The sequence below is a fragment of the Chenopodium quinoa genome, unplaced genomic scaffold (genome assembly GCF_001683475.1).
Source record: "Chenopodium quinoa cultivar QQ74 unplaced genomic scaffold, ASM168347v1, whole genome shotgun sequence".
Classification (NCBI taxonomy): Eukaryota; Viridiplantae; Streptophyta; class Magnoliopsida; order Caryophyllales; family Amaranthaceae; genus Chenopodium; species Chenopodium quinoa.
The window spans coordinates 3,188,942-3,210,629 of NW_018742616.1; the positions used below are offsets into that span (position 1 = coordinate 3,188,942).

Sequence of the window (21,688 nt, forward strand, 5' to 3'; positions counted from 1 at the left end):
TTTAACCTTTTAGGTGGGTATCCTAGCTATTTTTTGTTTTTATCTATTTTAATCACTATTATGCTTTCTGTTTTCTGAACCAGGATTTTTGTATGTCTGAGATTAGCAATTTGTTTCTTATCTTGTCTTTTATCTGTATTATTTGTTTGGTAGGTTATACTTGTGATGAGGGTTTTTTTTTTTTTTTTTTTTCCCCCCTAAATTTCCCAACATATAGGACTAGTGTTTGCTAATGAAATGAAGAAGCAGAGGCTCCATTCTTTGTCAGCAAATATTTGTCGCATGGGGGTTACAAACACAATAGTTATCAACTATGATGGAAGAGAGGTCTGATTCTTGTACTTGCAAATTTGCTTTTGTTCAGATTATAATATGAAGGTATTCTGTTTTATATTCATTACAAAATATTGTAATTTTGCATAGAAACTGTTTGGGTCCAATTTACTTTAATTGGGCCGGTCCATAAATGATTAATTACAAAGCCCAAGGCTAAGGTTCAACTCTCCAAATGGTGTCAAGTCAGTTAAGGCCCGGCCAACGTGGCAAGCCCACTTGATTTACGACCCACTTATCTATTGAGAAAAGGTATAAAAACCTTCAATCCTCTCTCTACACATATACACATTAAGCCTCAAGCAATTAATATTCTTGCATTGCTTTCTCTCTCTAAACACTGTACTGACTTCGGCATCGGAGGGGCTTTTCTCGGCAACACCCTGAGGCCAGTTCACGTGTGTCTGTTGTGCAGGAAACCCTCGGCGCAGTCATCACTTGGGCCGAGATCAGTCTTCATCCCGCAGAAAAGGACCTTGCCGAAGGTCCCATTGTTTTTACCCGAAACAATTTGGCGTCGTCTGTGGGGAGGACATTCAAAAGTAAGCCAAAAATCAACCAATCTTAGCAAAAATGACTAAGAGTGGTAAGAGTGCCAAGAGTACTAAAAGAACGACCCTCTTCGAGGAAAGGTCCAATTCCGGTGAGCAGGAATCCACTTGCTCCACCGCCATCACCGGAACCTTGTTCTTCTTCTACGAAAGCTCCTTCTTCCCTAGAAAGGGCAAAGTCGGAAAGGTCACCATCCCATCATACTCACCAGCCGACCAGCTCATATCGGCCGAGTCAGTCCAATCCTAAGAGTTCCCCTCGAAGTTTCCATTCTCGGTCTCAGCCGAGAATAACTCCTCAAATGGGGCCCTCTACGGAGGAAGTGGCACGAGCCGTCGCGGTCTTCATGGACCTCATGAAGGCCCAAGGAGGTAACTTTCCACCACCCCTTGATCACTCGCCTCTTCTGCCGAAAAACTTGAGGAGGACCGACCAAGAGGAAAGTGGACGAGCTTCATCCTTCAAGGAGCTCAGAACCATCCTCGGCTCCTGAGTTGAAGAAAGAAAAAACCCCATTAGTGGGGAAATACGAATCATACACTCCTCTCGCCCTTCCACATGCAAATATCTATAGCATAATGAAGGACGAGCAGAAGTACAAAAAGCCGAGGCCGCTCCCATCGTGGCATCAGCAAAAAAAACAAGGACCGATGGTGTGAGTTCCATGAATCACAGGGACATCACACCAAGGACTGGATCCAATTGAGGGATCAGATTGAGGATATGGTCCGAAAAGATTACCTGAAAAAATATCTCGTGGATCGCCGTGAAGAGAAAAAAGCCGAGAAAGATTCTCGGCAAGAACTGGACTTCCCCCGGAATAAAGACAAGCTGCAGGACAAAAACAATCCCGACATCAATAGAGAGGGAAAGCAATGCAAGAATATTAATTGCTTGAGGCTTAATGTGTATATGTGTAGAGAGAGGATTGAAGGTTTTTATACCTTTTCTCAATAGATAAGTGGGTCGTAAATCAAGTGGGCTTGCCACGTTGGCCGGGCCTTAACTGACTTGACACCATTTGGAGAGTTGAACCTTAGCCTTGGGCTTTGTAATTAATCATTTATGGACCGGCCCAATTAAAGTAAATTGGACCCAAACAGTTTCTATGCAAAATTACAATATTTTGTAATGAATATAAAACAGAATACCTTCATATTATAATCTGAACAAAAGCAAATTTGCAAGTACAAGAATCAGACCTCTCTTCCATCATAGTTGATAACTATTGTGTTTGTAACCCCCATGCGACAAATATTTGCTGACAAAGAATGGAGCCTCTGCTTCTTCATTTCATTAGCAAACACTAGTCCTATATGTTGGGAAATTTAGGGGGGAAAAAAAAAAAAAAAAAACCCTCATCACAAGTATAACCTACCAAACAAATAATACAGATAAAAGACAAGATAAGAAACAAATTGCTAATCTCAGACATACAAAAATCCTGGTTCAGAAAACAGAAAGCATAATAGTGATTAAAATAGATAAAAACAAAAAATAGCTAGGATACCCACCTAAAAGGTTAAAACTCCTCAATAGACTTGGTAGTAAATGGATTAAGCAATCTTACATAAATAAAGATAAGCTGAAACCATATCAGTGAGAAAAGATACACAACCATACCAGTATTTTTCATGAGAGCTGCAATATAAATGGACTTCCCGCCAGGTGCAGCTCTACAATAACAGGAACAACAAGGCATCACATTAGGGATGAAATAGTTTCAGTACTAAATTTGGCATCATCAAATTTATACCAATTTGGTCCACTACTAAGGAGAACTACCAACTGACCCAGCCCAGCCAACGCATGAAGGGCATTCATACACAGATGACAGAATGATGCTACATGAACATCTACCAATTTCTCCTTCCCTCCCTCTCTCTCTCTCTCTCATACACAAAAAGGAGTGGGGGCTAAGAAAGGGGAAGACTTAGTCATGACTTTCCATGTAAAAGATGTAGCACCAATGATTACTTACGCCATATCCACAACCTGTAAATGAGAGACAAACATCAATATAATGCTAAAAAAGTGAGCTACGAAACCATCAACTCATTTCCCACGAACCATGAATGCCAAATTTACCTTAGACCACTTGTTAACAGGTTCTATGTTCATTCCTCTGTTTAAAAGAACATCAGCCAAGTCTGGTCTACGTGTCTACATCCAAAGGGACAAATGCATATAAAGCTTACATCATATGAGCACTATACTAGAAAATTGACAGAGAGGGATAAGAACACATGAACATCCAAATCATGAGCACACCTTCAAGGTTTTAGTTCTTATGCACATAGGGCGAGGCTTTTCAAAGGCTTCTATAAGACTCAGTAGATCATCAACTGGAAACATCTGTTCAAGAACAATGATAAAGCTTAGCAAAATACAACATAAATTCTAAATTTACAAAGCAATAACTCCATTGCATAAAATAAAGTCATATAAATGCACCTCCACCAACATCCCTATAAGGAACTCGTTATAGCCATAGTGTAAGGACAAGTCTGTCTTCAGCCGCTCAATGTAATTATTCCTCCTTGCCCCTTGTTTTGGTCTCAAATCCTTAAAGTTTGAAAGCACCCTCACAACTAACACCATTGAAAAAGATATTAGGCATAAACAGCTTGATACAAAATATAAAACCTGAATTGTTGAATGTAAACAAAGAATAATACTTGCATCAAAAAAAACTAGAGGACAAATCACCATTTTTCAATAATACGGAATACTAATTAGAAGATAAAATACTAGTCAAATCTTGCATCTATACATGATACTAGTATCGCTTAACATACTTTCTTTTATCCTCCTTTGAAGGCTTGGAAGATCAGGAGGTGGTTGTCTTCCCAGCCCCGGATTGAGACTGTGTGGTTTAACCGAAACCAAACCACATTAATTTGGTTTTGGGATTTTTCAAACCACACCGCATCATATTACTATTGAAACCGAACCAAACTACACCGAAATTTTTCATCCTCTTTCTTTTTGCTCCATCTAACTGGTCATTCACTCCAACATCCGCCACATTAATTGACATTCTAGGACATAAAAAAAGACACAAGTTTTATTATTTTTTTACTATATATATGTAGGGTAGAAATTAGTATTGGGCTAGGCTATAAATTGGATATGGGCCATAATTCGGTTTGGATTTCGGTTTTTGGTTTTTCAAATCTTAAAACCGAAATCAAACAATATTAATTCGGTTTTGGGATTCTTCAAACCACACCGAACCTAGAAAAAAAAATAATAAAAAAATAAAAAACCGCACCATATTTCTAATTCGGTTTGGTTTGCGGTTTGGTTCGATTTTAAATCGCATTAGTTTCACCCCTACTTAGGAGTAATCGATAGTTGGGATTAATTAAAGTAAATGGTTCAAAGTTGAAATTAAGAAAATCAATTTTTCTTTTTTAATAAAACTTTTATTAGTGTTTTTTTATTTTTTTAATATTTGGTATTTAGGAAAAGAAAAATAAATTTTGTTTAAGGGTATTTTTGTCAAGAGAATTATCCCAACCAAAAGAAGGTGTTTTCTTTAAAGATTAACAAAGAAGATATATTGAAAGTTTATCGACAACTAAATTTATTTGAATTTCGCTTACTTGACATTATTATACGTGTTATACTAATGCATAGTTTTCATTAATGTGGCGTGATATTTGGCGAAAAAAACAAGTGTCACTATCTTGTGCTTGGCTGCACGATTTGGCTTTATATATTATTGATTGATAATTGATATAATATGATTAATTGATTATTATTAAAAAATAATAATAAAAAAAAATCTTCTCGGAAAAAAAAAAACTCAGTCTTCACATGTGGGACAATTGGTGTACTCTTATTTCTAACCTCTAGCTTTTATTGTGAACTTCCAACATATGCTGCCAATACAGAAACGTAGACAGTTCAACTTGCCAAGTTGAAGCTTCATTTTATGCTCCAGAATATATAACAACCATTGGCGGACCTAGTTAATGTCATGGTGAGTCATATGACTCACCAGTGAGGCAAAAAAAAAAAAAAAAATTCAATTTATTTTTAAAAAAAAACCATCACCCTTTCGGACGGTCCAAGATGCCAGTAGTCACAATGAAAGAAAAAGAGGAAGACAGCCATGAAAGCTTTCCTCTCGTGCTTCTGTAAAGAGAAGAACCCTATCGGCGTTAGACCGGGTTACGGAACTGACGGAAATGGAAGTAGATGTTTTGGGGGCAAGTTGAGTCTTGGAGGACTCAAAAGGATGGCTGCCACTGAGCCCCGGATGTAGGTGAGGTCTAGTGTCATAACCTTGATGGGGAATTATAGAAGCGTTGGAATAGGAAGGTTGATGGCCTTGATGGGGATACACGGCCAGCTTTGGAAAAGATAATAAGGGTTTGGTTGGTTATAAGGGAGGGAAGCAGGATAATGCTTCAAGTATGGGAGGAAAAGCTTAAAATTTAGATTTAGAAAGCTTTCACATTTGGAAAGGACTAGTCATTGGAAGTTCAGGCTTTTCAACGTGAAGTGTCTTCACCATGTGTTTTTTTTTTCTTTTTAATTTTCATGGATTATATATTAATAAATGTAAGTTCATAGTTTTCATTTAAATTTCACGGCTTATTTAATAAATTTTGGTTCATAGCTTACGGGCTAATACACACCCACGGGCGGATTTGGATGTTGTCCTGGTGAGTCATATCACTCACTAGTCTACCCAAAAATAAATTTATTTGAACATTTGGTTGTATTTTATACTTTTTGAATATTTGGTTGTATTTTTAGTATTATTATTTGATTGTTTGGTAAAAAAAATTTATTACATGTTTTATTATCAATTTTGACTCACCGGACGAAAATTCTTAGGTCCGCCACTGATAACAACACTTCACAGTTTCTTAGCTGTAAATACGAAAGACCAGCTATCCTCTACACCGTTTGTTTATTTTGCTTCCACCACCTTTTTGGTTCTTTTCCCCAGCGTAAAGCATGACCAGCATTGCGCAGCTGATGAAAGATATGGATTCAGATACTAATTAGACTGTCTCTCTATAAAAAAAAGCAGGAAGGGAATTAAAAAATTAGTCTGTCAGACAACCGTGTGACCATCCCAAGCTCACAATGGAATCTGGGAACGATCCTCTACTGCACCAGTGGTCCGAAGATCATATAGTAGTTGTTAATCACGCTCTAGCCACACGGCCATAGTTCATCCACCAGACTTGGTTATCTGTCTCCTTAGAACTCAAGGATACAGAGGTACGATCCTATAGAACAGATCCTGTTCAAGTAAGGTCGTAACATATTATGCTATATCTTCTGTTTATAAAGATGCAATTATTATTGTTTTTGACCAATGTGGGACTTCTTGCTTTTCAGCCAATAACCATACATTATGTTGGCTATACAGGAGCAAAGCCCAATCCTCCAAATTGCAGCTTCAATTTTCTGGAGACAATGTACCAAACACTCCAGTCTCTAAGAGCTGCAGCATTACAAAAACTTAAGCTCACGTTCTTATCGAATACTTGAGTGACTAAAACAGCCAATCCACGAGCATGTAGTTGCTGCCAGTCTCGCAGATCCTGCACATTTCTTCATACCATCCACCACAAACCAAAGTTATCTCTTGTACTCGGAGTATATTGGAGCGACAACAAACTGTTGCTAGTTTCATATGACAACAAAAGGCACTTGTTTTGCCAGCCATTACGCAACTTAGTGCACTAACTTCGTCAAAATGCATTATGACAACAAAGATGGTACCATACGGTTGTGTAGAAATCAACCTTTTCTCAAGCACTGTTGTATGATAAGAGAATGTCACACATTTCAAGGAGCGATTGGTTAGTTCTCAGATGACTACCAAAGGAAGCCAACAATCAAATACCTCCAACCTTTTATTTATGACTTAAAAAGGTATACATCAATTGTATGCATCAGGAATGTATCAAGGAAATCTTTCACGACGACTGTTAAATTAAAATAGTTGCTTCCGAGGAATCTACAAGGACATGCTATTTTTTTAGACACTCTGCAAATGTGTATTTGAGGAAATGGTGACAACATTTCACCTTTTTCATAAAGTCTATAAACAAATGGTAACAGGAGCAATTCTAACCTGTATTCAGTTATTACATGCAGCAGCTTTAAGCAATGCAGAACTGCTTTAGAACATCAGCTTATCCCTTTTATTTAGATGAAAGTCTGCCTTCTAAGATAACAATAACAGCAAAGCACGAGCAGCATTAAGCGTTGCTGATCTAACCCACACAATAGCCCCAAATCCAAGTAGAACCGTTTCAATAGTTCCATATAAGCACCGAGTCCACCGTCCATTGCCATTGTTGTAAACCCTATCATTTCTTGTGAACCATAAAGCCCACACAAGAATACACAATAGCAATGCATTTCCTGTGAACCATTTGCCCATACAAATAAGTTTGAGTCTGTCAGACAACCGTGTGACCATCCCAAGTTCACGACGGAACCCAGGAACGATCCTCTACTGCACCAGTGAACCCGAAGATTTAATGGAAAGCCGTTAATCACGCTCTAGCCACACAGTCATAATTCATCCACCAGACTTGGTTTTCTGTCTCCTTAGAACTCAAGGATACAGAGGTACGATCCTATAGAACAGATCCTGTTCAAGTAAGGTCGTAACATATTATGCTATCTCTTCCGTTTATAAAGATGCAATTATTATTGTTTTTACCAATGTGGGACTTCTGTCTTTTCAGCCAATAACTATACATTCTGTTGGAGCAAAGTCCAACTCTCCAAATTGCAGCTTCAATTTTCTCTGGAGACAATATACCAACACTGCAGTCTCTAAGAGCTGCAGCATTACAAAAACTTAAGCTCACATTCCTATCAAACACTTGAGTTACTAAAACAGCTAAATCCGCGAGCATGTAGGTTCTCGTCAATCTCATCTTGTCTCACAGTTGCTGCCAAAGTGCCAAGTCACACTGATCCTCCGCATTCCTTCATATGACACTCCATGCACGAAAGTTCTCTTGAAGACACAACAAACTGTTGCCAGTTTCATATGGCAACAGGAGGCACTTGTTTAGCCAGCCATTACACAGCTTAGTGACTAGCATTGTAAATATGCGTAACAACAAAGATGGTAGCATACGCCTGTGTCAACCTTCACTCAAGCACGGTTATATGAGAAAATGTCTTAGACATTTCAAGGAGCGATTGGTCAGTTCACAGATGATTACCAAAGGAAGTCAACAATCAAAAATCACCAACCTCTTATTTATTTATGAAAGAAAAGAAAGAAGATTCATGGCATAAAAGGTATGCATAAAAAATTTATCAAGGTAATTTTCACGACGACTGTAATCATAGAATTGTTACTTTGAAGCATCTACAAAGACGTGTTTTTTTAGGAAACTCAGTGAATGAATATTTGAGGAAATCACCAAAAAACTTCATCTTTTTCCTAAAGTCGATAAACAAATGGTATCAGGTGCAATTCTAACCTGTATTCACATGCAGAAATTTCTATGGTAGTCTATCAGCTCCCTTCCAAAGTAAATTGCTACAAAATTAGATGTTAATTGTACAAGACATGCTCATATCACACACCATATATGTTATGAAATAAGAGGTGTAATTGTGTTTGATTAATGCGAAACAAGTCAATGAAAAATAAGAACGAGAAATGCAATAAAGAAGATAAACAAAGAACACAAGGATTTATGTGGAGCTTCTTCACTGTAATGGAGAAAGAACGAGAGAATAATACAAGGAGTCCTAAATCTAATGGCTCAAAAAAGTATGATCTAATTGATTAACTATAGGATCCTTTTATAACGCAAGGAAACCCTAATAAAAATCCTAAATTGTTCCCCAAGTATACTCAAATAGCCGTCGTAGAAAAGATAAAATATTAGGAAATATCCCATAAATTATCCTAGAAGAACCACTACCGAGCTATAGCTCGGCAGCTAGCTCAAGCCTGCCGCAAGTCTTAATAGGGCCGAGCTATAGCTTGAGCTATAGCTCGCAACCTCGTCGCAACTTTACTGTTTCGTCAAGTCTTCGTAAAACGGCCATAACTTTCTCATTTCCTATCAAAATTGGACATATGACCTACCATTGGAAAGATCTTGAACCAAGCTATCACCTCCAACTTGAATCACCTCAAAATCACTTGTAGTTTGAGAGATATCTGCATTCAAAGTCATCCCTACTAGATTTTGAGTCACAATTTAACAATATAAATGAGAAACTACTGATTAAGGATAACAGAGCAGCTTTAAGCTATGCAGAACAGTAAAGCATGAGCAGCATTAAGCGTTACTGAACTAACCCACACAATAACCCCAAATCCAAGTAGAACTTGAAACCGTTTTGTATATAAGCACCGAGTCCACCGTCCATTACCATTGTAGAACTAAGTTTATTCAGCAAATACACATACTTTGCTAGCCAAAAAGGATATTAAAAAGTTGAAGTCTTCTATCAGAGTAAAACAGGTTACAGAGGTACGATCCTATAGAACAGATCCTGTTCAAGTAAGGTCATACCATGTTTTGTTCTCTCTTCATTATATATATATGAAATTAATATTGTTTCTGACTGATGTGGGACTTAATGCTTTTCAGCCAATAACCATATAACTTGTTGCCTATACAGGAGCAGAGTCCAACTCTCCAACTTACAGCTTCAATTTGCTCTGGAGCCAATGTACCAAGAGTCCAAGACCAACACTCTGGTCACTAGGAGCTGCAGCATTACAGAAAAGTAACATCTCGTCCTTATCAAACACTTTACTACTTGAGTGGCTAAAACAGCCAAATCCTCATATTGTAGGTTTTTGCCATCTCATCCTGTCTCATGGTTGATGCCAAGTCGCGTAGATCCACTGCATTCCTGCATATGATCCTGCAACTTTTCTCCAATGCCAGAAGGCAGTACTTTGATCCCCAGTCCTGACATCCGTGAAAGTCATCTCTTGTAGTAGGAGAAATTTAGGGAGAACAACAAACCGTTGCCTGGTTTTTAGGACAATAGGCACTTGTTTTGCCAGCCATTATCCAACTAATGGCACTAGCTTTGTTAGAATGCATAATGACAACAAAAATGTTAGCTTATGGGTGTGTAGCAATGAAACTACTCAAGCCCAGTTGTATGACAAGAGAATGTCTTACACATTTGAACGCGTGATTGATCAGTTCTTAGATGACCACCAAAGGAAGCCAACAATCAATTATCTCCAATCTGTTTTTATGGAAGAGAAGAAAAAAGATTTCATGACTTAAAGTATACATCAATTGCATGTATCAGGAATGTATCAAGGAAGTCTAGAATGACGGCTGTAATCTTAGAATGGTTACTTTGCACCATATAAGTGAGAAACTACTGATTAAGGATTAACAGAGCAGCTTTAAGCAATCCAGGAACTGCTTCAGATAATCAGCAATCCCTTTTATTCAAATGAAATATCCACCTTCTAAGATAATAATGGTACTAAATCAAAGCACAACCAACATAGGTTCAGAGAACCATAAAGACGTCAAGGATTTCTGTTTAACTTTTAGGAAAGGAAGAGCTTTGCATTTCAACAACCTTCTTCCATGACTCCCTGCCTGAAATCTCCTCCCACCACCTACCCACATTATCTCTCGACATGAACAGCTCCTTCACATCAGTACCATTCACCAAATAATGTGTGTTAGGCAAGTGAGAGAGATCAGCCAAGGTAAAATCATCACCAGCCAAGTAACGGCTCTCCCCCAGCCTACTATCATAGACATCAAGCACTTTGGCCAGCTTTTCTTTGCTCTGTTTGATCAGCCCTTCATCTTGCTTGATGTTCATGCGAGGTGCAAACGCTAGCTGAAACACCAGGGTACCTGATGGAGGATTGAAGCTCTGGCTCTCTGCCTCTATCCACTGTTCTATAGATGCTTTCTCCAATGGATTTATCCCATACAGTTTTATGTTTCCTTGGCTTGCATATTTCTCTGATATGTAACGACATATCGCTCTTGACTCTACAATGAGTTATATGAACACAAATATAAGATATGACAGTACATAATTTCAAAGAAGGTGCAACCCTGCTTTATTCAAGGTACAGAAAGTGCTAAGTAATCAAATATTATAAGGGCTAGGTTTTTGGGAATCCCTATTGTTCTATGTGCACAAACCATTCAAAGTGATGTGCTCTAACTGAATATTGCAGATGCTTGTGAGTTGTGACATAGAATACCAACCAGCTAGACAATTTTAGGTGAAATAATTAAAGACATACACATCAATTGATTGTTCTACAGTAATAGCCATTCTGAATGATTTGATAACCATAAACTGATGCAAGAGTGAACTAGAACATTTCAGAAGATAGCTGCAGTTATTGTGACAACACTACTCTGACATGCACTGATCAAACACGTTATTACTTGATCAAAAGAGTACAAATAATATTTCATGCTTCTCTCTTTCCATACACTTACATTGTTCACAAGTATCTCAAAACTTCTGAAAATGAGTATCCATCTTCAAGCAATTAACATGTTCTAAATGCAAACAAGAAACTCATATAACTGAAAGTCACTAAACTACAAGATAATGCTGTGTTTTGAGAAATCTTGGCGTTCTGTATAATGCAAGAGATAATATGGGTAGCTGGAACTTCCCACAACAAGAAATTAACAACTTAACAGCTTAACCTGTAACCAGTATAGCAGCATTTGAAAGGGAAAGTCACACAGAAAATTTGAGATACCTCTCTAACTTGAGTCTTGTTCAATAAAAACAAATTAAAAGTTATATTTCACTTAATTCAGACATATTACAGTCAGAAATAATGACATTTTCCTATAACAATGAAGAAAGTAATGCTGCATCCATTGCACACTCTTGGTTATTGTTTTGTTACTGAGAAAAGGGTGATAACTGATTAAGTCATTAAGAAGCATACAACAAGGACATATATAAGAAGCAAATTCTTATATTAGGCTATTAGTATGCCAAAAGCCTGATAAGAGGCATCAAAATTTTACTTCAAATCGTTATGAAATACATTGATCTAACTAGTAATATTGAAAGCCTAGTAACTGCTATTGTAAGCCAAATAGTACAGGCTATCAAACGATTGTAGTTCACCATAAAACTTTTGTGTTTTGATGTTCGTTAACCATTGTTTCACAAGTATATTCTGATACAAGAATTAAGACTTAACAATGCCCATACTTTTCATATCAGGCAATGTCTATACAACAAGTATATGCAATATTTGTGTTATATTATATGGAAATCTAATTCCTAGGTTAAGTCTTAACTTTTTTTATTTACATTTTAAGACTAGAGTTACTATAAACACATTATATTAAAAGCAAAAGGCAAAGAAAATAACCCCCTATAATCCTAAATTAGTACATTTTCCCCCTTTGTTGAAGAGAAAGTCTTGTTGCTTCCCCAATTTTTGTTGGTTTAAACTACACCATCTATCATGGTACCATAGCCAAATAATCCTCCATAAATTAATTCTTAATCTATCCGCGCTTATCAAAGCTATGAATCAAACTTGGAATACCCAATTTCAACTTATAACTCATTGGCCTTAAATCACAAGAAGTTTACAAGTAAAGCAATCAACTCCAACGATTTAGAGATCATTATGACACCCAATACTCCAATTACTCAAATACTTAGTAATTTGTATCCCTTGAAATTGAAATCAAGATTTTCCCTATATCCATTTTATACACTCACCGACCACCGTAGTCAAAACAGGAAAAACTTTTATAGACGGGGCATTAAGGAGTGCCATTTTCAACATAATTTATACCAAAGTACCAATATTCAAATTTATCCCTTATTTTCAGTTGTATAATCGAAGAACAGACATGTGAATCACATTATACAGTTTTTTTTTTTTTTTTTTTTTTTTTTTTTACATGCAACACAAATTATGCTATTATTAGACTAAAGATTACCAAAAAGAGTAATGTGATCATCTTGGAAAGCAGGAACTTGACCAAAAGGCTGAATTTTGAGGTAATCAGGAGATTTGTGTTCTCCTTTAGCCATGTTGACATTGATGAGTTCATACTGAACTTGTTTTTCCAGAAGACATGCCAACACCCTCGACACCGCCGTTGACAGCGGTGGTCCGTACACTTTCACCGGCGTTGCTGTCATTTTTTGTTTCAGGATCTACAATTTGAAGACAGTGTATAGTGGAAATTGTGCTAAAATGGCTAACTTTATCTAGTTTTTGGAGAATTTGTGATTTATGTGTTATGACCTTTATCCTTTTCTTGTTGATATCATTATTTCGTTTGACACGTTTAGAATTTTTTAATCTTAACAATTTTTTTATACTCCGTACATTTTTGTGTTTTCCCACACGATATAACTTTTAAGCTCTAAATTCGAGGTAGTTAGGTCTCAGTCTATAGACACTTAAAAATGTCTCCCCAACTAAAATTCAATGACAAAAAAACCTTCATTGTATAATTTAATTCGGTTCAGTAATGTATTTAAGGATTATTTGAATACTCCTTTTGTTCTAGCACACTATCATTTTCAAAGTCATTCTAACCACGATTACATTTGTTTTTAATACATTAAATTAGTAAAATAAAATATAGTCAAAGTCATTAAATTAATACTCTAATAAATGTGTACCGTTAAAATATAATTAAATTCAAAACATCCTAGTTATCGATTGAATATATCTTATACAAAGTATTAATATATGAATCCTGCTAATGAGCGCTCCCTAAACGTTAAATAACAATTTAAAATAGCTCTTAAAATGATACACCCCCCGTTTCACAATGTTAATCCCGTATGGAATCAATCACATAAAATAAAAAAAGAAGAATATTTGGAATCTAACATTAAAGTCTTGTGAGGTCTTGTTATATTTGTCTCGTAAAATACTTTCACAATATCAACTTTTTATAATTTTTACTATTATATAATTATAGATATTTAACATATAAAATGCACTTTGGGATACATAAGTTCATCCTAGTTGCAATATTTATGGAACAGAGGAAGTAATATTCAGTAAAAATAATTTCAGTTCAGTAAAAATAAGTTCAGTTCTGTAAAATTAATTTTAGTCCAGTAAAAATAATTTCATTTCGTAAAATCAGTAATTGTAAAGAAGAAATATGAAGTATAATAGAGAATCAGTAAAAATAGTTTCAGTTTAGCAAAAATAATTTCAGTTCAGTAAAATTAATTTCAGTTCATTAAAAATAATTTAAGTTCAGCAAAAGTAATTTCAGTTCAGTAAAAATAATTTCAATTCAGCAAAAATAAGGTGAAGTGAACGGGACCTTATATGAAAATAATATAGAGTATTTGATGATGAAAATGGTGTATCAAAACTAGATATAGAAGTGGGTAGAATGAATTTTAAAAATTCCCCAAAAGATTCAAAATAAGTTATGGTTAGGACTTAGGATAACAAAGTAGAGTAGTCTTAAGACCAAAAAAAAAAAAAAGAAAAAAAAAGCCCACTTAGATGTGAGGAAAGCTAATAACCTAACTGATGACCAACACAAAATCAGCATGTCAAGCCCAATTCACTTGCTGAAAGCGTTGAGCGAAATGAACTTCTTGCTAGATGGAAACCCTCCCAAGGAAAACCTAGAGGGAACTTTTTGGGATCCTAAAATCTTATTTATTTTTTCAAGGTCTCATCTCGTTTGACTAGGGTTTCTCAAGGTCTCTTCTAGATTTTAGATCGAGTTTTCATAATTGTGTTGCAAATTTATTCTAATTTTCTCATCTTCCATTTATTGGAGATAATCAAACCCTTGCGGTTCTGGAGAAGGAAGGGATGGAGAATAGTAGTACGGAGACTATAATCAATAATGACCTAAATGAAGCAATCGAGTGGGATGATACGGGAGAGAATGATGAGGATGCTCATGTAGAACTTGCCCTAGTTGGGAAGATCTGGACTGATCATAATATAAGTGTGAATGCTTTTATAGCAACTATCAAGGGAGTCTGGCAACCTAAGTATGGCGTAGACATTACAAGCATTGGGAAAAATCTGTTTGTGTTTCAATTTTACCATTGACGTGACAAAAATCGAGTGCTCGAGGAACAACCGTGGCACTTTGATAGGCATGCTTTGATCCTTGGAGAAACTATAGATTCGGTAAAACCTTCTGACATCCAACTCTTTTACTTGCCAATGTGGGTTAGGGTGCACAGTCTTCCTCTTAAGGGGATTAAATCTCAATAATGTTGAAAAAATCGGAAAACAAATTAGGAGTGTGTGTTAAGATGGACAGTGATGCTAGAATAGGCATTGATAAGTCTATTAGAATCAGAACTCTGGTTAATGTTCGAAAACCTCTGGCTAGACATGTTAAATTAAAGCTAAGGGATGGAATTGAGGAATTCTTTGAAGTGAAGCATGAAAAACCTCCACCTTTGTTTCTTTTGTGGGCTTATGGGGCATGGGGTTAAAGATTGTGGGAAGCATAAAGAGGCTGACAATCCTGTATTTTCTTTTGGGGTTTGGATGAAGGCTTCTCCTTGGAAGTCTTATTTGGGCGTGCGTGATGAAGGGAAAGGGAGAGGACAAAACAAATGTGCAAGACCTTTGTTTGTTACAAAGCCAAAGGAAAAAATTCCTGCCCCTGAAACTGAGATTCATGTTACTAATATGATGAATAAACTTGGAGAGTTAGGGTTGCATGGTGAGTCTGCTAAAGGCTTGAGTAACTTGGATGATGTTACTGAGAAAATTGGAGGGAGTGATGTTTTTATTTTTAATAGTGGAGCAGCTGCTATAGGAAATTATGAGTTAGACTCTAAAGAGAATAAGGGTGTGCATGGTGATAAGGCGACTGTGAAGAGTTGGAGAAGGGTGACTAGGGCGCTGACCATAGTATGAGTACTAGTGCATTGCTTCTTGGAGAAAAAAGGAAAGAGTGCGAGGCTGAAATAGGAAGATTTGAACGGGAGAAAGGAGAGGTTGCAACTGGTAATAAAAAAAGACTACTTTCTTTTTCTGCTGAGAGTGTGACTAGCCCCACCAATAGGGCTCTCGGTGATCAATGAGCTACATTCTAGCTTGGAATTGCGAGGGTTTGGGGAGTACCGCTGCGATTAATGCGCTAAAACGCATTGTTTTTCTTGAAAATCCCCAATTAGTGTTTCTTTCGGAGACGAGATTGAAGGCTTTCGAGATGGAAAAAATAAAACAGAAATTGAAATTCTCTTGTGGCTTTATCGTGGAGTGTGAGGGTGAGGGGAGAGGAAGGAAAGGAAGGTTAGCTCTTTTGTGGAACAGCAATATAGATGTGACTGTTCGGTCTTACTCCCTTCACCATATTGATACTTGGGTGCGTTCGGCGATGCACGGGGAGTGGCGTTATCTTGGGTTGTATGGGTACCCCGAGGAGGAGAACAAATTCAAGACATGTCTTCTCTAATTCGACAGTCTTATGGAGGTAAACAATAAGTCGTGGTTGTGTGGAGGAGATCTTAATCTCATGCTACATTCTTGTGAGAAGATAGGAGGGAGAGATTTCAATTTTAATGATGCTGATATTCTGAGAAATGCCGTGACACACTGTCAGTTGGAAGACTTGGGTTTTATTGGTCATGATTTCACATGGACCAATAATAGAGGGGGTATGGAGAATATCCAAGAAAGACTTGACAGATTTCTTGCCAACCGAGCATGGAAGGGTCTTTTTCAGGGGTCTTTTGTCACTCATCTTACTAAACGCATGTCGGATCATCTCCCTATTTTATTATGTATTAAAGAAGCTGTCCTAAAGCAGAAGAAAAAAAAAAGAAAAGAAAGCTCTATCGTTTTGAAGAAATGTGGCTTCGTGATGAAAATTGTGCTGACATAGTTTTGGATGCTTGGAAATGTGAGGGTGATTTGTGCTCCAAAATTGCATTCACGTCAATGAAGTTAAGTGCGTGGAGTAGAGAGAAATTTGGCGACTTTATTGAGGAGCTTGTTGCGTGTAAAAATCACATGAAACAATTGATGGGAGAAGTTCAATCGGTTGAGGTAATCCTCAAATGAAAGCCTTAGACAATCGAATGGATAAGCTCGAAAGAAGGGAGGAGATGTATTGGAAACAACGGAGTAGGCAAGATTGGCTGAAGAACGGAGATAAAAACACTTCCTTTTTCCATCAAAAAGCGAAGCAAAGAGCAACGAGAAATCATATCTCCTTCATCAAAGTTGCGGCTGGTAATTCATATATAAAGGAGGAGCAAATTTTCGAAACTTTTGTGAATTTTTTTGAAGACTTATTGAGTTGTAATATTGATACGGAGCCTATGATTGCAATGGTGGAGCCGGCCATAAGTGACAGACAATACACAGACCTGAATGCCCCGTACATTGCTGATGAGGTTCATGTGGCACTCTTTCAAATGCACCCTACTAAGGCCCCTGGGCCCGATGGTATGTTTGCAATTTTTTTCCAGAAATTTTGGGATGTTGTGGGGAATAATGTAGTTGAAAAAGTGCTAGATATTTTGAATAATAATGGGGATATAGGTTCTATAAATCAGACTCATATTGTTTTAATTCCGAAAAAGAAAGATTGTGAGTCTCCTGTTAATTTTAGATCTATTAGTTTATGTAATGTATTGTACGTATAAAATTGTCACAAAAGTTCTAGCAAACAAATTGAAAATTGTGCTCCCGTCCATCATTCATGAGTCGTAGGGTGGATTTGTTCCCGGGAGATTAATCACAAATAAATGTGCTGGTTGCCTATGAATGTTTCCATTACCTCCGGAAGAAGAAAAAGGCAAGAAAGGGTATCTAGGCCTCAAACTTGACATGAGTAAGGCTTATGATATGGTTTTGGAAAAAGTGATGACTAAACTGGGATGCTAGAAAATTTTGTGAATTTGGTTATGAAATGTGTGAGTACTACTTCTTTTGATGTTCTAGTTAATGGACAACCGTCGAGGAATTTTAAGCCGAGCCATGGGCTTAGACAAGGGGATCCCATCTCCCCTTTTCTGTTATAGTATGTGCAGAAGGTCTCTCATCTTTGCTTAGGGATGCGGAAAGGAGGAAACTTATTCATGGAGTTAAAATTGGGAGATATGTGAATCTTATCTCTCACTTATTTTTTGCAGATGATAGTCTCTTTTTTATGAGAGCGGCGGAGGAGGAAGTTGATAATGTGTTTGGGATTTTTTCTACCTATGAGATTGCTTCGGGTCAGAAACTAAATATGGATAAATCAGAGGTGTCTTTTAGCCGAAACATTAAGCAAGAACCGAGAACGGAAGAACACGACAAATATCTTGGCTTACCAACTTACATTGGTGGGTCTAAGAAGCAAATTTTCCAGAATATTCAGGATCGGATTTGGAAAAAACTCAAGGGGTGGAAGGAAAAATTTCTATCCCAAGCCGGGAAAGAAATTTTGAATAAATCAATTGCACAAGCAATCCCGTGTTTCTCGATACCGGTGAGCATTTTAAATGTGGTTGAAAGGCTTCGTTGCCAATTTTTTTGGGGACAAAAAGGGGATGAGAAAAAGATTTGTTGGGTTGCCTCAGACAAATTGTATGCTCCGAAGAATGAGGGAGGGCTCGGATTTCGTAATATGAAGAATTTTAACAGGGCTCTCTTGGCTAAGCAAGCATGAAGGATTCTTTCAAAGGAGAATTCTTTGATGAGCAAGGTTCTTAAAGGAAAATACTTTCCTCACTCAACCTTAATGGAAGCAAAAGTCAACCCGAACTCTAGCTACACTTGGAGGTCAATTCTAGGTGCTAGAGATGTGCTCTTGAAGGGTGAAAGGAATAATATTGGAGATGGTGTGTCAATCAACATTTGGAAGGATCCTTGGGTTCCTAATCTCCCTGGGTTTACTGTTGCTTCGAGTCGTGGAAGTGAAGATGATTGTCCAGTTTATGTGCGGCAATTGTGGAATAATAGAAGTTAGGATGTTGATGCTCTTAATGGCTTGTTCTCTGATATTGAAGTTGCTGCAATCCGAAACTTACTTATTCCTCTTTTTTATTGCAAGGATGGTTGGATGTGGCATCACACTAAGGATAGGGGTTTCTCGGTGACAAGTGCTTACAATTTTATTACAATGGAGCAGAGGAATTTTATTACAATGGAGCAGAGGAATGACACTGCTGCTGCCTCGAATAGTGGCTGCTCGTTTGACTGGAAGATTATTTGGAAAGCAGAGATCCCTCAAAAGTTTAAATTGTTTGCTTGGAAGGCGATTAGAGGAGCTGTGGCTGCACGAGATAATCTTGTTGGAAGAGGTGTTGTGACTGATTCTGTGTGTCCTGTGTGTGGTGATGCAAATGAGAGTATTTTGCACATGCTTGTGAAGTGTGAGGAAGCAAAATTAGTCTGATATTTGTCCCCCTTGAGGTTGGAAGTGGAGAAGTATGCCGGTGACTCTTTTAGAGAGCGGTGCTCAGTGCGTGTGGAGTACAAGGAGCTTGATTGGTGGAATTTATTTTGGAGTGTGGTGTGGGGTGTATGGTTGCGCAGAAATAGATGGAACTTTGACAAAAAGGGGTTGGATGTGAATGTCACCATCCACAAGGCTGTGGGTATTGTTGGGGAGTTTGAGCACGCTAAGGATATACGCAATACTAGCTCTCAAACTCAGTTGCTTGAGTCTGCTTGGAAGCCTCCTCCGTTTGGGGTGATTAAAGTGAACTCAGATGCTGCACTTTTTCAGCCTGCTGCTGTAGGTCTTGGTGGAGTTATGTGTGACTCTGTTGGGGATTTGGTGGTGTCTACCTGTTTGAAGATGGATGGCTCTTTTGCGCCTGATGTTGCTGATGCACTAGCGATGAGACACGCGTTGAATGTAACGATTGAATCTGGGTTCAGAAGGGTTTGCTTGGAGACTGATTCTTTGAAGCTACATAACCACTTGGTTAAGGGGCTGGTTACTTCGAATGCTTTTGGTATGATGGTCAAGGATATTTTTACTCTCTCTCGAACATGCCAACCTTGTTCATTTACCTTTGTGAAGCGAACTGGTAATCAATTAGCTCATAGATTAGCTAAGTTGTGTAGTGGTTATGTTGAGCTTAGAGTTTGGATGGAGGAATTTCCCAGTGAAGTTACTGACCTTGTACTGGCTGATTGTCCCTTTGAAGCTTAATAAAATCTTCTTTGCTTCCTGTCAAAAGAAATGGACTTCTTGCTTAGTCATTTTGTTAGCTCCAGATTGCATAGGCAAAATATACTTATATGAGAAATTTGTAGAACTATTTCATATTTTTACAATGTGGGACAAAGATATTTTCCCACTTCCCACTAAGCTTCCCTTTCATGAGTTCCCACCAACCTTAAGGTGCCTATGACGCTCACATATCAGAAGTTGAGGAGAACAAAGCTTTCTTTACATGAGGGTTACACCTTTTTCCTTGTTTATTGTTTCCTATTTATGGTTTTTTGTTTACAAAAAACTAAAAATAATAAATGATGCCGCGCTAGAATATCCAATTTGATGTTTTCTATTTCAGATATTTCAACTCAGATATTTAAAAAATTTTAAATTGGATTTGAATAGCCTTTTAAAATTTATTTACAGTAAATTATTAATTCGTATTAAACAAATGCTTAGAAAAAATTTTGGATATAGGATTTTATTTAGAATATTTAAATATCCAGTTTGGTCACTCCTCTAATAAAGTATAAAATATAATCTTCCTTTATTTTTTTCCTCAAGAATTACTAAAGGTAAGCCTAACCCTTTAGAAACACAATTTTGTGTTCCGTTTTTGAGTGAAACATTCTCACAAAGGCGAAGACATGTAGAATTACTTTTACCATTTAGTACTTTTGGAACTTTATATACCTTTTTAGGTCGTTGAATATTCAGCATTTAGCAACTGATATGGCAACAATTATTGCTAATCTTCTAGTAACACCTTCTCATGCAAAACCTATTGCTATACCAAACTACCAATAACGTAAAATAATCAATCAATTAATCAAAGTCTTAATCCTATAAGTAGGATATGCTCCATGAACTATAATACTACTACGTATTAAAAAATAAAAATAAATAAAAATATCAAGCCGCAATTTACAGTAAAAATAGTGTAAATGGACGAAACAAAATGCCTACTTTAATTGTATGAATATGAAATATAAATCTACTAAAATTCAAAAAGATCCAACTGTTGCACATGTATTCCTAGTTGATAGCCAGGATCTGAGTCATGTACTCGTCAACTCTGCTGGTAACATTCGACAATTATTGCCTCAAATCTCAATATTAGACAAACATTCTCTAGATATGCCACCAACTTGCAATATGATACAGTATAGCATCAAACAATAATTCTTTTACAAAATAATACAGTGCGTTAGTTTGTTTATACTACTAAGGTGATGTTCATTTCAAATTATTTTTGTTAAATTAAAATTATTTTTACTGAAGTAAAATTATTTTTACTAATTTTTTATTATATTTTTTCCTTAAAGTCATTGATTTTTATTGAACTAATATTTTTTTTTTCTGATCATTATTTTTATAAGGTAAAGAAAACAAAACAAGGTCTAAATCTTCTATGGTTGTTACTCCATAAAAAGTAAACTGGAAAAACATAGTAAAATATATCTCATTTGTCTTCCATATTATTCCATTATTTCCTTTATTAAAGACCCAATAAAATGAAACTTAAGTACATCGAATAAATTAAACAATTTTCTTTTGAGAAAAAAACTTGATAGGCTTTGTCTAATTCTTTTATCCTTTGCTCTGGTTTGTGGTTGCAGAATATAATTTAGATAGGATACTCAAATTATATATAACCAGAACTAACATTGGTCCATATC

General features: G+C 36.7%; 1 protein-coding gene and 1 pseudogene across 1 annotated transcript; both read right to left on the reverse strand.

The window, feature by feature from the left end:
• LOC110721327 overlaps window positions 1–3,925 on the reverse strand; it is a 29,391-nt pseudogene extending 25,466 nt beyond the window's left edge.
• A 5,301-nt stretch (window positions 3,926–9,226) lies between these two features.
• LOC110721648 (glutathione S-transferase-like) lies at window positions 9,227–13,227 on the reverse strand. Its single transcript, XM_021900847.1, has 2 exons — window positions 12,834–13,227; window positions 9,227–10,886 (listed from the first exon to the last, which is right to left on the reverse strand). Exons 1-2 carry the CDS (start codon window positions 13,036–13,038, stop codon window positions 10,420–10,422), a joined length of 672 nt encoding a protein of 223 aa, XP_021756539.1. The 5' UTR covers window positions 13,039–13,227; the 3' UTR covers window positions 9,227–10,419.
• Between the last annotated feature and the right edge of the window lie 8,461 nt (window positions 13,228–21,688).